Source organism: Oryx dammah, unplaced genomic scaffold, assembly GCF_014754425.2.
Source record: "Oryx dammah isolate SB20612 unplaced genomic scaffold, SCBI_Odam_1.1 HiC_scaffold_3, whole genome shotgun sequence".
Classification (NCBI taxonomy): Eukaryota; Metazoa; Chordata; class Mammalia; order Artiodactyla; family Bovidae; genus Oryx; species Oryx dammah.
The window spans coordinates 12752597-12769010 of record NW_024070187.1 but is presented as its reverse complement, the minus strand read 5'-3'; the positions used below and the strand labels follow the sequence as shown (position 1 = coordinate 12769010).

General features: G+C 37.0%; 1 protein-coding gene across 1 annotated transcript in view; it reads right to left on the bottom strand.

The window, feature by feature from the left end:
• Positions 1–16414, bottom strand: part of ZGRF1 (zinc finger GRF-type containing 1) — a 53479-nt gene that overhangs the window by 16032 nt on the left and 21033 nt on the right. Inside the window, exons 10-18 of the mRNA XM_040237444.1 lie at positions 15817–16002; positions 13935–14037; positions 13744–13841; positions 11306–11429; positions 8546–9207; positions 7520–7658; positions 6810–6994; positions 5828–6024; positions 2408–2547 (exon numbers count right to left, since the gene is read on the bottom strand). Coding sequence (XP_040093378.1) covers positions 2408–2547; positions 5828–6024; positions 6810–6994; positions 7520–7658; positions 8546–9207; positions 11306–11429; positions 13744–13841; positions 13935–14037; positions 15817–16002 — 1834 coding nt within the window. The remainder of the gene's footprint in view (positions 1–2407; positions 2548–5827; positions 6025–6809; positions 6995–7519; positions 7659–8545; positions 9208–11305; positions 11430–13743; positions 13842–13934; positions 14038–15816; positions 16003–16414) is intronic.

Here is a 16414-nt window from a genome sequence, read left to right as displayed (position 1 = left end):
CCAAGGGAGAATATTAGCCTAAAAAGATGCTCTGCGCTTTAATGGTTTCCATGCTCAAATAAATGTGGCAATCTGTGGATAGAATACAAGTTCTCTTAATAGACTTCCAGTTAACAGATGCTCCAGATTAATTAATGTTCTCCTTTCTTCTCCACAGTACACTGAGCACTCACGGCTAGTAGGCTACTTTCCAGACTACCCCTGCGTTATTTCTACCATCAGTTTGAATTTACACTTACAACGAGTCAATTCCATTTGTTCTAAAACTTACTTATAATATTAATAGCTGTATTTGCTGCTATACTTTCATAACTTAGTGATTTCCCTGGTGGCTCAGATGGTAAAACGTCTGCCTACAATGCGGGAGACCCAGGTTCAATTCCTGGGTCAGGAAGATCCTCTGGAGAAGGAAATGGCAACCCACTCCAGTACTCCTGCCTGGAAAATCCCATGGATGGAGGAGCATGGTAGGCTACAGCCCATGGGGTTGCAAAGAGTTGGACACAACTGAGCAACTTCACTCACTCTTTTATAACTTAATCACTATAAGTATGAAGGGGAAAATTATTGTTTAAAGAAAACTACGTTCCCACTTTTGTAAGTCCAATGCAAATCACATATTAAAACAGAAAAATCTTGAATTAAGGTTATTTGTTTAATGTGGAACCAATTTTTTAAATTCTTATATTAACTCACATTCAATACCCCCATAGAACTATTTTTTTAAAGGAAATATGTTTAGGAAACTGAGGAAAAGCTGACCTATAGTATAATTTATACCTAATTTACTGAAAAATATCTGCCAATTGAGGTAACATATACTTAAGCAATTTCCTATTTGCAAATACTTTATTTAATATTCACAATTTTAAAAAGATCTCCAATTCAAAATAGCTGACAGAAAAAAAAAAACCCTCTTTTTCTCCCTAAATCCTATTGAAACGACAGAAGAATATGAAATCCAAATCCAGTACAGTGCTAGCAAACAGCCAGCGGTGGGGCAGGGAAAGCCAGACTTATTTCAGAGATTCTTAAGGAAGTCACAAAGGGAACGGGACAAAAAGGATGATAAAATCTTACAAAATCTTACAAAGCTGGGAAACCACTAAACCTTCACAGATAGAAAGGAATTCTGAAAACACACACACAAAGAATTTCCCCCAACAGATTTCTACAAGGAATTATGGGTACAGAAGGCCAACTGGAACATTATTTAATAGATGATGGAATAATCCTATCACTCTTGGAGCAGTGGACTCCAAAATCCATCCTGAGGTTAAACTCTGGGCAAAAAACTAAGGCTACCAAGAGGACTTTGAGCATGAGAAATGCGGCAGCAAACCACATAACTGCTAAGCACCTAGGACAGGTAAATAGATCAGAGTCCATCAGCAGGTCATGTCTGTATGGGAATGTTGTTTTTTAAGTAAAACACAGTAACCTATGTTACGTTCTGGGTCAGCAGACATTTTAAATGTCAGATAGGTAGTATTATTACTATTTTATACATGAAGGAAAATAGTCACTATATATATATTTATATATCAACAAAAGATTACATGAAAAATATATAAAGAATGGTAAGATTATAAACAACACAATAATAAAATGGGTAAGAAGAAATATATAACTAATAAACACATGAGCTATTCAACATCACTGGCAAGCAGAGAAATGCAAACTAAAACCACAATGAGATCATTTTATACTCATTTGAGTATGCTGAGTCACAAGATAGGAGTATAAATTGACATCACCACTTTAGAAATCAGTTTGGCACTACAGCCTACAGGTTTGTGTGGCATTTTCATTTCCTGTAACAGCATTTTCATTCCTAGTATTATATCTAAAAGAAACTCTTGCACATCTACAGGATAGTGTAAGAATATTTATGGCACACTGTTCACAATGGCAGACCTTAGAAACCAAATGATCATCGATGGAAGAGTGAATGAACGAACTGTGGCAGTCACAAAATAAAATGCTATATACAAAACAAGTAATCTAGACTAGATTTTAGATCAACATCAATAATATCTGTATACTGCAGCAGTATATTATACTATTAAGTAAAAAAGATAAATTCTATAAGATTACTTACAGAACTATATCACTTGAGTAACATTTTAAAAACCTTAAAACTTAAAATATGCTTTCTAAGGACCTTATGTACACTAATTTGGGTTATTATGTTGGTTTCATGACCTACTCTTGTGATTTATCCTCACCTAGCTTGCTTTAGTTATTTGATTAGTTATTTTAAATGATAAAAGTGAGTCAACAAAGCAAAGCTAAATCTAGTACCTATTATAGCTACCTATAGTTCATACAAAGAGCACACAACACACCACACTTATAACTGAGCTACAAGGCTAGACTCAGTCACAGCATCATCACATCAACCCACCTTTGCTGTAAGCAGATGAACTTTCTTTCCGACTCAGTTTAAGATAAAGTTTGCTCTTAGGTTCATTATAAAATTCAGGATCTACAGTAGTAAACTTCTTTAGTTTACCGTACTGTTTTCTTTGAAAATCAAATCCTTTTCTGCAAAATGAGTAAGAGACAAAACTGAATTTGAATATTGAAGTATGAAGTTTTTTGAGATAATTAACATACATTTTATTATTCCAGGTGTACAGCATCATGATTTATGTGTATACTATGAAATTACCACCATGATAAGTCAAGTTAACATCCATCACCACACAGTCACAAAGTTTTTTCTTGTAAAAAAAAAATGAAGTGTTTTTGTTTATTTTTAAATAAATAAAGGGGAATTCCCTGGTGGCCCAGTGATTAGGATGCCAAGCATTCACTGCAGAGAACTTGGGTTTGATCCCTGGCTGGGGAACTAACATCCCACATGCTGCAAGGCATACCAAATAAACAAATATATTGAATTTTTTTAAAAAGCACTGAAGAACTCATTGCATGTATAAAAATTTTTTATTGTAATGAGAAATCTTACTTTTATCAACTTTAAAATATTCAGTAAAATAATATTAACCACAGTCACCATGCTGTATATTACATCTGCAGGACTTATTTTGCACCTGAAAGTTTCAAAGTACAAATGTTTTTTTTAAAAATTTCTTTAAAATAGAGTATGAAAAGGAAAGAACCAAAGAGTGTGTATGTTTATATGCTTTTATATACTGTTGTTCTGATTAGTCAATAAGTTATGTCCGACTCTCTTGTGACCCATGGACTGTAGCCCCCATGGACTGTAACCACGTAATTCCAGATGTTCAAGCTGGATTTAGAAAAGGCAGAGGAACCAGAGATCAAATAGACAATATCCGTTGGATCATCAAAAAAGCAAGAGAGTTCCAGAAAAACATCTACTTCTGCTTTACTGACTATGCCAAAGCCTTTGACTGTGTAAATCACAACAAACTGTGGAAGATTCTTAAAGAGATGGGAATACCAGATGACCTTATCTTCCTCCTGAGAAATCTGTATGCAGGTCAAGAAGCAACAGTTAGAACTGGACATGGAACAGCAGACTGGTTCCAAGTCTGGAAAGGAGTACGTCAAAGTTGTATATTGTCACCCTGCTTATTTAACTTATATGCAGAGTACATCATGAGAAATGCTGGGCTGGATGAATTACAAGCTGGAATCAAGATCGCTGGGAGAAATATCAATGACCCCAGACATGAGGATGATACCACCTTTATGGTAGAAAGTGAAGAACTAAAGAGCCTTTTGATGAAAGTGAAAGAGGAGAGTTTAAAAGCTGGCTTAAAATTCAACACTCAGAAAATGAAGATCGTGGCATACAGTCCCATCACTTTATGGCAAATAGATGGGGAAACAATGGAAATAGTGGCAGGCTTTATTTGCTTGGGCTCCAAAATCACTGCACGTGGTGACTGCAGCCATGAAATTAAAAGATGCTTGCTCCTTGGAAGAAAATCTGTGACCAACCTAGATAGCATTTTAAAAAGCAGAGACATTACTTTGCCAACAAATGTCTGTCTAGTCAAAGCTATGGTTTTTCCATGGATGTGAGAGCTGGACTATAAGAAAGCTGAGTGCTGAAGAATTGATGCTTTTGAACTGTGGTGTTGGAGAAGACTCTTGAGAGTCCCTTGGACTGCAAGGAGATCAAACCAGTCCATCCTAAAGGAAATCAGTCCTGAATATTCATTGGAAGGACTGATACTGAAGCTGAGACTCCAATACTTTGGCCACCTGATGTGAAGAACTGACTCATTTGAAAAGACTATGATGCTAGGAAAGATTGAAAGCAGGAGGAGAAGGAGACAACAGAGCATGAGATGGTTGGATGGCATCACAGACTTGATGGACATAAGTTTGAGCAAGCTCTAGGGGCTGGTGATGGACAGGGAAGCCTGGCGTGCTGCAGTCCATGGGGTCGCACAGAGTCCAACATGACTGAGTGACTGAACTGAACTGGACTGTAGCCAAACAGGCTCCTCTGTTCATGAGATTTCCCAGGCAAAAATACTGGAGTGGGTTGCCATTTTCTTCTCGAGGGGATCTTCCTGACCCAGGGATCAAACCTGCATCTCTTTCTACTCGTGCATTGGCAGGTGAGTTCTTTACAACTGAGCCATCTGGGAAACACACTTTCATATGTATATATCAGTTCAGTTCAGTTCAGTTGCTCAGTCATGTCCAAATCTTTGCGACCCCATGAATTGCAGCACGCCAGGACCCCCTGTCTATCACCAACTCCCGGAGTTCACTCAAACTCATGTCCATTGAGTCAGTGATGCCATCCAGCCGTCTCATCCTCTGTCGTCCCCTTCTCCTCCTGCCCCCAATCCCTCCCAGCATCAGAGTCTTTTCCAATGAGTCAACTCTTTGCATGAGGTGGCCAAAGTACTGGAGTTTCAGCTTTAGCATCATTCCTTCCAAAGAGCACCCAGGACTGATCTCCTTTAGAATGGACTGGTTGGATCTCCTATATATACACAATAAAAATATATTGTGTCAAAGACAAGCCTCACAGAAACATCATTACTTTTAAAAGAGACAGATAGGAATAGTATCTAAAATATAGAATACTTCAGTTTCTATAACTGTAAAATGGAGTAATAGATTATATTTCCATAGCTGTAAATTATGACAATTAAATAATATTGCAGAGTCTTTAGAAGAGTACCTGACATATACAAGCTCCCAATAAATGCTGTTATTATTAAATTATCATCCAAATGCTCATTATTTTACTTTTTGGGTAATTCAACTTTTATAACAACTGTTTCCAAAATGTAGCATTCTATGATACTATAAACTATGTAGCTGAGGTTTGTGAATGATCACTATGTATTATCCTGCACTGATAAAAATTATTCTTGGGATTTGTTTCAGAGTTTTCCTTAGGATTATGATTAATGTAAAAGTGGTTAGAAAAATGGCATTCCTGCCAGTAATCTTGATATTGCTGACACTGCTCAATGTTTGTTTAATGTGGTTTACTTGCTAAGTTGTGTCTGACTCTTTGTGACCCTGGGGACTGTAACCCAGCAGGCTCCTCTGTCCATGGGATTTTCCGGGTAAGAATACTGGAGTGGGTTACCATTTCTTTCTCCAGGGGATCTTCCTGCCCCAGGGATCAAATATACATCTCCTGCCTTCACAGGCAGATTCTTTACCACTGAGCCACCCCAAATATCTGCTCAATATTTAGAGGGGACCAAAAACAGCTTTAGAGAATTATTCCCATTTTATAGTTATAAAAACTGAGCTATCTTTTAGCTATTTTTCCTAACTTAATCTCTTTGAAAACTGGTGATGTGAGGTTACTATTTTGATACAATTAGAGGCAGTTACTTAGCATCATAAAACATACCTCACGAAAAGTTGGCATTCCTCATAGAGGGGTATGTTTTGACTTCTTAAGTAGAAGCCAATACTTTTTATATCACTTAAAACCATGCTAGGTAGAGATTTTTCCTGTGTTAAATATCCTGGGGTCATTTCTTCAAACCACTTAAAAAATTTACATTGGTTAGCTTTGGGTCCATCACAGGTATAAAAGAGACGACCCTGAGGGGACAAAGATATTGAAACTTAGTAAGAAAAATAATGTTTTTATTTACTTATTTATTTTGCTGTTTTAGCACCATGTTTGTCAAGACTTTTCTAAAGGCTGCTTGGAGACTTCTCAATATTATTTATGAATTCTTGCTTTTGCAACTAAATTTAAATCCAAATTTACAAACTCAGCTAACAATGAAGTAGAATATGCAAGCAGTGCAGGAAAGTTGTATTATGAGTGAAAGTACAGTTACAAGTACAAACCATCAGTCAACATTGTACACATTTTACTAACTTAACTTCTTCCATAATGTTATCAGCAATATGAATTAAGTCAGTATGCTTCTCTATTCCTCTGGCCTTATCAGTTTTGTTACTCATACTAGAGACCAGTTTCAGCCCTTACTTTCTTCAGGCTCATCCCTGCATTCGCTAAGCCCTCAGGTGGGGACACATTCCCTTCCCAGTGCTCTTCCTGTAATTTGCACATCCCTCCTATTTTATAAGTTCCAGTATTATATAAAATTCCCTTTTACATCTTTTTCTGCATCTGCTACTATGCAGCAAGTTCCCAAGCAATCTGAAAGCTGATCTTAACTCCTATTTTTGTTTCCTCGAATGCAGATCATCTTTCAGAAAAAAGGTACTGAGTGTTTACTACATGCTAGTTACTAATGCCTCAAGCAGAAGACTCCTAGTCAAGACTTAACACTTTAACCTTTTGTACAGCAACAGGTACCAAGACTTTTATAAACAAGTAAGTCTAACAAAAGGAGGGGAAGAGGGAAAAATACCTTATTTGGACCTTCCTTTTTAACCATGACCAGTTTTGCAGGCTGCTGATGATGGCAGGATGGCACATTATTGTCTACATTTTTCAGTTTGTCTCTATCTGATGATGTGTAAAATGATATGTCAACTTTTGAAAGAGCTTTGTGCAACCTTTGTGCCAATCCAAATAGCAATATATTTAAATGTTCTACAAAAAAAAATTTTTTAAGGTAATTAAAAAATATATAGATGAAAATTAAATACAAAAGAATTTCACATTTGTATCAGATATGTACTATTAGTTAAATCTGAAAATAGCCTTTGACAGAGTAAACTGTAACATAACATTAACATCCATTTTTAAAAAGATGAGTATTACTCTTGTATAAAAAAACAATCAACTAATCATATACCATACTTATAATTTCCTACTTGATTTATCAAAACTACCTCTAACACTTTTAGTTTTAAAAAAATTTTTATACTACATATTGAAAAAGATAATACAGGCATTTCCCACTCTTAAATTGTCTTAAATAGACAATTCTGATCTGAAATTAAAATATAAGTTACTGTCAAAACCTGGATTAAATATATAGAAAATACCAAATCTCAAGCAGAAATTTAATGTAAAAATTCATAATATAAGATACTACACTTTTTCACAGTTATACTATTGACATTAAGCAGCAATCAATCATAGTAAAATTTTTAAAAAAATCTTGTCTCATACCTGTGAGACAAGATGTAAAAATCTGCTTATAATGAGCAGGAGACTGAAAAACAGCTGGTATGTGAATTTGCCTTTGGGGAAGACATGCAGATTTTACTTTCTGTCCACTTGGGAAGCATAGCTCAGAGTCATTTACCTCCTAAAATGCAATAATTCAAGTTATTACAATAACTCCAGAAAAATACTGTTACTAATAAGCAAATTCTATAGATAATATTTTTTCTTTTGATTTCCAGAATGCACGAAAATCATTTTCTAATTTTAAATGAGAAATTGAGTACAGCAGGAAAGGCTATGACATCGCACTTTTAATGATAAATAAGACTAACTTTTCTTGTTGGCCCCTTAATAAATTTTTAAATATTTTTATAGGGAAAATTTAACTGATGTGAATGAATCATTATGTATCTCTACTTCTGGTCACAATTACAGTAAGAACTGTTCATAACCAATGTAAATAGGATGTACCTTTACCCTAATAATGATCTGGTCAGCAAAACTGAGCTGATAGTGAAATGAAAATAATCAAACCTGAGCTGACAGTAAAAATGAAAACAACAGTAATAGTAGTAGTGGAAGTGATGGTGGAAACAGAACTATAATTTAAGTACCTTTTATGTGCCAGATACTGCACCAGACACTTTCAAATATGTAATTTCGTGTTTACAACCTCTAGAAAGGTCTTAAGTCAAAGATGTGACTAGGACTTTCCTGGTGGTCCAGTGGCTAAGACTCCATGCTCCCAATGCAGGGAGCCTGGGTTTGATTCCTGATCAGGGAACTAAGATCCCATAGGCCACAACTAAGACCTGGTGCAGCCAAATAAATTCATTAAATAAATAAAAAGAATTTTTTTAAAAAATGTGACTGTAGCAAGAGTTCTGGAAAACTCTAAAAAAAAAATCCTAAAGCCACTGGCTTCAAGACTAAAATCATTTCACCTGTATGACTTTGGTAATTCTTTTGCTGAAATTCAGATAAGTACTGGAAAAGATGCACCAAGAAAACACTGGTACATTTCCTCACCTGTAAATCTCCTGTTAGACTGCAGTTGTAGTAGGCATACTCTCCTAACAAATTGTGAATTTCCTCAGTCTTAGAAGCCTCGTTTATATTCAAAGAAAATGCCTTCTTTCTGCAAACCCAATCTTGACTGCTAAAATCCTGCTGCTGCTGTTGAAGCATGTGTTTCATCATTTGTAAATGCACAGAGTCTAAAGAACTTTCATTCACAGCATCATTCTCTCTTTCACCTGTGTTACTAAAATGCATCCCAGAAACAGCCTCAGCAAAGAAGCCATCTGTTACTTTCTCATCAACTCTGTCTGGAGCAGTCAAGTTGCGCTGGCGTGTATTTTGATATTTCAGCCACTTGCTTTGAGTAGATGTATTATCAAGAAGTGAAACATCACTTGGAGTCACTTCCCTAGATTCGTTAGAGAAAGAACCTTCACTTTGGTCCTTGGGCCCAAAGCTAAAAGAAGGAACTGCTGACTCTTCACACAGGCTGAATATGGGAGAACCGGAAGACTTTTGCCTGTCACAGTCCATCATAAATGAACAAGAATCTAAGTCAGGTGGCCCACTGGCAGGTGGCAAAGTAACAAGTGGAGCTCGGGTTCTACTTACTTCAAAGGAAAGCCTTTGAAGGTTCTTCTTATTCTCCAGAGAACTTGATTTTTTCATTACTGAAAAAAAAAGCTGATTAAAAATGTATTATAGATATCACTCAATCTTTAGAAAACAGTGGGTATCCATACAAAAAAGCAAAAAGTACCTTCTGCCTTGTGCCAGAAAAAGAAAATCACATTTCCTTTTAAAAAATTTTAATGGTTTTGGTCTCAAAAAAATAAAGATTTCAAACTTAATTTTAGACTCTGAAACTTTTTTAAGGTTGATATTGAAATCCTTCTCTTTTTCTTTTCTTAGCTAATAATTTCCATTCACCACCACCACACCTACCCCACCAAATACTGCATTCTATTTATATAGCACTGAACTTTTCAAGTACTTTACAACCAAGAAGGGATTCATCATTCTCACTTTACAGATGAGGTTGCCAACCAAGGCCTAGAGGTAACATAAATACCAACTGGCAGAGTTAAGACAAGAAACCAAACTTAGGTTTTGTTCTCAACTTTATATTCCTTCTCCAGAGACTGAAGTTCAAGGTTTATTTATTGATGTGTTATAACCTCTCATATATTTATTATACTCATGGATTAATATGTTGACCTTCAAGGTAAAGAAGACTTTTAGCTTTATTTTGATACACTGTTATGTGATAAGAGTTCAACTGTGGTAAACACATGTTATGGCAGATTTTGGCTGAGTTTTAGAATTCCTTTCAGCATCACTAGTAGTTGATATATTCCTGAAAATATTAAAAGCAGTAATATTTGCTGAAAAAATAGTAATACTGCATGAGAACTATATCAGCTTAAAGTTTTTACCTAAAATGCTATGGTTTCCTATTTTATAATAATGTTCCTTCTTGACAGAGTTTCTGTTTCGTTGGAAATAAACCCTGGCAATCACTTGGGAAGGTAGCAGGACAGGAGGTAAGTCAATGGTATTCTTTTGTAAAGTGTTATGATGTAATCCTAACAAACTGCTTAAGCAACATTGACAGGAAAGTTAAACCCTGATTAAATAGTAAAAGTCATGGTAGGACTGTGTAGACCATCTGTCTGTCACTATCACTTCACTTGTTTTCAATGCTCACTCTTCCCACACTGACTCTTTCCTACCTTGCTTCCTCTACCACCCACACTCACTAAACCTTCCCCAACCCAATGCTCCAGGCACTTTACGGCTTTCATTTTTATATCATCCACCCACGACCAAAAAATTACCTACAACTTTACTCCTCACTCAGCCTAACTTCAGAATCAAGGGAAGATACACTGATGAGATTGCAAGAAAACAGAGAGGAACAGAAGTTAGTGGAAGAGATCCTATAGATATATTATCTTACCAAGAAGCAGGAAATTACTCATAGGGAAGAGGTGTAATGAGTGAAGACACAGAAGCCTGAGAATGCAGTTGAGGTCGCAGCAGTTGAAGAGCTCCCTGATAACGCCAGGATCCCAAAGCAAAAGAGGGGAAGCTAAGAGGTTATGAGGTCAACCATGACTGACATTCACAGTGAACCCGTTCCCTGGGAGGGGAAGGGACTATAGAGGGGCCAGGCTCTGGAGTTACAGCTGTGAGAAGTGTTGGCAATGGTAGAGGTCTGAGATGAGAAGATGAGAGGATAAAGAAGGTACCAGAGAGCTAGAAGGGAGTATTGGATTTGGAAGTAAGAGCCGTCCTCAACAGAAAAAGTCAAAGCAGAGTGTGGGAAGGAGTGAGGGTATAAGACAGTGAGTCTGGTTTCAAGATTATTTTTAGTTTAGCAGCAATCTCTCACAAAGAAGACGATGGCACCCCACTCCAGTACTCTTGCCTGGAAAATCCCATGGACAGAGGAGCCTGATGGGCTGCAGTCCATGGGGTTGTGAAGAGTCAGACACGACTGATCGACTTCACTTTCACTTTTTACTTTCATGCACTGGAGAAGGAAATGGCAACCCACTCCAGTGTTCTTGCCTGGAGAATCCCAGGGACGGGGGAGCCTGGTGGACTGCTGTCTATGGGGTCGCACAGAGTCGGACACGACTGAAGCGACTTAGCAGCAGCAGCAATCTCTCAAATGAAAAATTTCATTTTACATGGACAGATAGATTAGAACTCTAATTAGACAATTACGGGAGCAATTATGTACATTGAGAAAGTGAACATTACCAGGTAAAGTTTGCGTTTTCAGGGACTCCTCGGAGAATTCTAGCATGAAGTCATCATCTCTTGAGTTAAAAGATAAAGTAGAAACAGGGCTTAATGTTGAGATCTTCTGTTCTGGTGACATCACCTATTCAGAAAGAAGAGACAAAACTACAGACCAAAATCCTCTTATTGCATTTTTCCCCTATAGCCTGAACAAATTCTAGTAACTGTATTATAAAAACAATGCTTTCAAGCACATTGTGCAGAGCTATAGTGGGGCAAAGTTCCTCCCAAAAGGGGCAGGATAGAATAAATGCACTAAAATAAACAAGGATATTGGAAAGTGAAATACAGAACATAAACCTGTTGGATTTATTTGAAATGGTTCAGATTCTGATTTGGATTGATATGAGTTATGGGGATTTGGTTGTGAAGATCAGGTTCCAGTCTTAGGGACACAGGCTTAAGCAGACCTCATGTCTGGAGCTGGGAAGGCAACACTTCCTGTAAACCCAAGGCTTGAACAGCTTTCTCTTTATGTCCTTAGGTCTAGGGTATATCTACAGTTGATCTAAACTTCAAAATATTGCTTCTAAAGGGAATAAACTCTCAATATATTCCATATCTGAACAGTCATATCATCTCTATGTTATTCTCCTTCTAATAGGATTTAATTTTGTTGCTACTTCTAGAAATTAATCACCTTAAAAATCTAATATGGGTTGCAGTGCTCTGTGATAACCTAGAGGGGTAGGATGGAATGGGAGGTGACAGGGAGGTTCAAGAGAGAGAGGACCTATCTATACCTATGGCTGATTCATCTTAATATGTGGCAGAAACCAACACAACACTGTAAAGCAATTATCCTCCAATGAAAAAAAAAAATCGAGTATGAATTGAACAGAGCTGGGGCCAGGGCCTCAAAACCAGCTGGAATCGGGGCTTCTGCTGCCACTAACTCTGTCTCTTTCTCTCAAGGTCCGCTTCTGTGTCTCTCCCAGTAGATCAGACTCTTCTGCATGGCAGGAAGCACAGCCCACTGAAAAGTTCCTACGAGTCCCACCATTAACCACCGTAGCAGACGCTGTTGCTGTCCTGCCACGTCTCCCTGGCCTATCTCTGAGGTCATCTACAGTTGGGGAATTGCTCCTCTACCTGTCCCAGGCTTCCTACCTCAACATCTACATCTTTCTGTCTGAGGACAGTGGCTGGGACAGCAGGTAGAGCAGGCCAAACGTTCCAGGTGGTTAATATAACAAGGAGTAACCTTCAGCCAAAGAGATGGGAACTGGTATGTGAATACCTTACTTTTCTTATTCTTCAGGGAGGACAATCCTGAGTTTTGTTTTACAGGCCTCTTAGTGGGTCCCCAGTACGACGCAACGCCTTTTATTATTGCTTTCTTCCCCGTCTCCCAGTGTGACTGTGTTTGGAGATGGGGCCTTTAAGAGCTAATAAAGGCTAAATGAAGCCCTAAGAGTGGTGCCCTGATCCACCAGAATTAGTGTCCTTATAAGAAGAGAATTCTCACTCTCTTGCACTCTCTTTATCCATGTGCACATACCAAGGAAGTATACATGAGAACATAGTGAGAAGGTAGCCGTCCGTATGCCAGGAATAGAGTTCTCCTCAGAAACTTGATCTTGGACTTCTACCCTCCAGAACTGTGACAAAATAAATTTCTGTTGTTTAAGTCACTCACCCTCCGTTACCGCAGACTAATAGAGGCCTGCAGCTGACTCCACTCAGTAAAGCCCACTCCAGTCCACTTTGTTAAGTCAGAAATCCAGGAGGCTTTCTCCTCCCCTTCCTTCACTCTGCTCTCTACATCCAATCTAGCAACATCCATGCTTCGGACTCCAAAATTTATCTTAAATCTAATCACCAACTCCTCTATACTTTCACTGCCACAGTCTCTTCTTCAAGTCACTGTCATCTACAGCTCATTTTAACTGGTTTCCTTGCTTCCACCACAGTGTCCATCAAATCCATCTTCCACACAGCAGCCAGCAAAACCTTTTAAAAATGTAAATGTAATGAGTTTTCTGCTGAAACCCTTCAGTAATTTTGCAATGGAACATAGACCAATGTTAAACCTCTTAATCTGACCTGCAAGACTTCATGTATCTGGTCCTGCTCACTTTCCCAATTTCATTTGATTACTGCTTTCCCTGTGACTTTCCACAATCCAGCTACTACGCCCTTCGTTCACATTCTTGAACCCACCCAGCTCTTCAGTCTCAGGGTAATTACACTTGCTGTTTCTAAGATTCACCAAAATTTTTTACTCACAACTATTAAAACTGTTTAGGGGATTCCCTGGCAGTCGAGTGGTTAGGACTCAACGCTTTACTATCGGGGCTGGGTTCATCCCTAATTATGGAACTAAAATCCCACAAGCTGCAGGGTGTGGCCACAAAAACAAAGCAAAAAGAAAAACAACTTTGTTCACATTATACCTTATTTTTTTCCCACGAAGTCCTCTCTGTTGATTTAAAATTATTATCCAAATAATTATATAAATGGTCTGAATCTTTAGGAGGGAAATCTAAAATTGCTGTCGGGGGGAAAAAAGCATGAATATTTATATACTAGTTTGTTCAATGTCAAATAACTTTTTAATATTATATTTTATTTATAATATACTTACAATCATTTTTAGTCAAGTCCTTATTAAACTCAGCTCTCACTTGAAAATTGTCTTCAATAGTAAAGCTAGTATCTCCTTTTGGAAAGTTTTCTTCATTTGGAAACTAGAAAATAGAGATTCATTTATCAATTTAGAAAAAAGTGTGTATACATCCATAACTTTACCTATCTATATACACATACATATGTATGTAGTTTATAGTTATAACTTGAGACACAGAAAAACAAAGAGATGTTATGAAGCCAATTCCATTCAGGGAAAGTAGAGTATATTATATTTCATCAAATCTTATGGCTCATATTTCTTATCTCTTAACATCTTTGAGGTGGGAATACACCTTGAAAATAATGACATTTTTACAGACAACAGCTGTGACATAGTTATCTCTGCCTGTGCAAGTGCAACTATATGCAAGAGTCATACTGGTCAAATAATGATCACAAATATGAATTTGTGTATTGTTAATATTAGATATATTAAAACAATTCTATTGTTTATATGTCCTCAAGAAGATCAAACTACAGTTTAGCATCAAACAAAAAATACTGTATTCATGGAAAGACAAGAAAACAAAGCAGTGTGATATACAATAAAATCTATGTTCAAATAAATCTAAGAGTATTTCACTAAATATAACATTAAAAATCCAAGTGAAGGTGAACAAAGTTCTGAAGATCTATTTTGTAGCACTGTTAATGTACCTCCCACTACCAAAGTGTGCACATAAAATGGTGAAGATTGTAAATTTTATAGTATGTGTTTTTTACCACATTTTTTAAAAGGCAGTGAAAAAGCACTGTGTAAGGTTAATTGACTAGTGTTAATTTCTTAGTATCATACATTATAATGGTGCTTTTTACAGTTAATTATATTATCTTGGGATGTTATGAAATACAAGATAATTTTTTAAGTTCAGATACTACTTTGTGCAAGCAATCTGTCACACTTCTAAAAGTTCTCATCTCTTTTGGTATATCCAGTCATTTTGCCTTAGAACACTTTTTATAAACTTGGGATATAAAACATGACCATACTGATGTATGTGAAAATATTTAAAAATAAAACAAATGGACATAAATTTCTTTTTCAGTATGGAGTACTTCTTTATTCTCCTCTCAAAAACAAAACAAACAAGAAATGAGAAATAGAAACACCTCTTACCTTTGATGAAACTAAAAAATAATGGTATCCCTGAATTACAATATATTAAAAGGACGGGGAAACAGCATAGGCTTAGCAATATGGAAGAAAGTCAAACCAAAGTACCGACTACAGGAGATCCTAATAAGAAATAAACAAATTGATAAACCCCAATAACCATGGTAATGCTCTGTTTCTTAAGGGTGGAGGTTACATGGCTGTCTTCACCGTGTGGTAATTACTGAGCTGTGCACTTATGGTCTGTGTACTTACTGTGTATGTTTTATGCTTTAATAAAAAATGGAAAAATTTTAAATCTCTTTAACAGATACTGTTTCAAATACATGTATACATCCTTTTCTCAATAACCTCTTCTATCTGGTAGCAGTGAGGGTACTTGGCATCTACTTAGTGGGGGAGAGAGGTGGATATTAGAAGGAAAACAAATCTAGTAGCTGTTATAAAATATATTTTCTATATACAATCTGCCTATTTGCTCTTGTCATGAATTCCTAATATTCTCTGAAGTGAAAAATAATCAAGTTCCTGATCCTAAAAAAGGCAGTAAATCTTTCAAACAGTTTTGTCTTACTTAGTTTGATTTATGATGCTTCATGTGAATTTACTAAGCTGTTTTTTTAACTTACAGCTGTACGAGGATGTAAATATGCTTTCTTTGCAAAATTTAGTATTGACATAAAGAAAATGATTTGGCAAGGTGCGACTATAACAATAATTTTACCTGCAAGAAGTCAATCTGCATACAAGTGCTAGGCAACTCTGGTGTCAAAAAACAAGTGTTTGTTGTGCAGCTTTCATACACAGTGCTATCCAAAAACTGACTGCATTCAACCTGTGAGCTGTGTCCTCTGACCATCACAGCACTAGAAGCGGATCCTTTCACTTGGTGCCCTTGAAACTCAACAGGCTACAGTAAATTGTTAAAACGAGTAGTGAGAAACATATTTAAATGCATATATACAAAAAAACAATGCATAATTCAGTTTTCTATTAAGTATTACTTTTTTTTTTTTTTGGCCGTGACACACAGCTCATGGGATCTTAGTTCCCCAACTTAGGATCAAACCCAGGCCCTAGACAGTGAAAGCACAGAGTCGTAACTACTGAACCACCAGGAAACTCCCCACAGCTTTGCATTACAGACATCGTGTGCGTGAGTGCATGCTAAGCTGCTTCAGTCGCGTCCAGCTCTTTACGACTGTGGACTGTGGCTCACCAGGCTCCTCTGTCCATGAGATTCTCCAGGCCAGAATACTGGACTGGGCTGCCAGGCCCTCCTCCAGGGGACCCTCCTGACCCAGGGTTTGAACCCGTGTCTC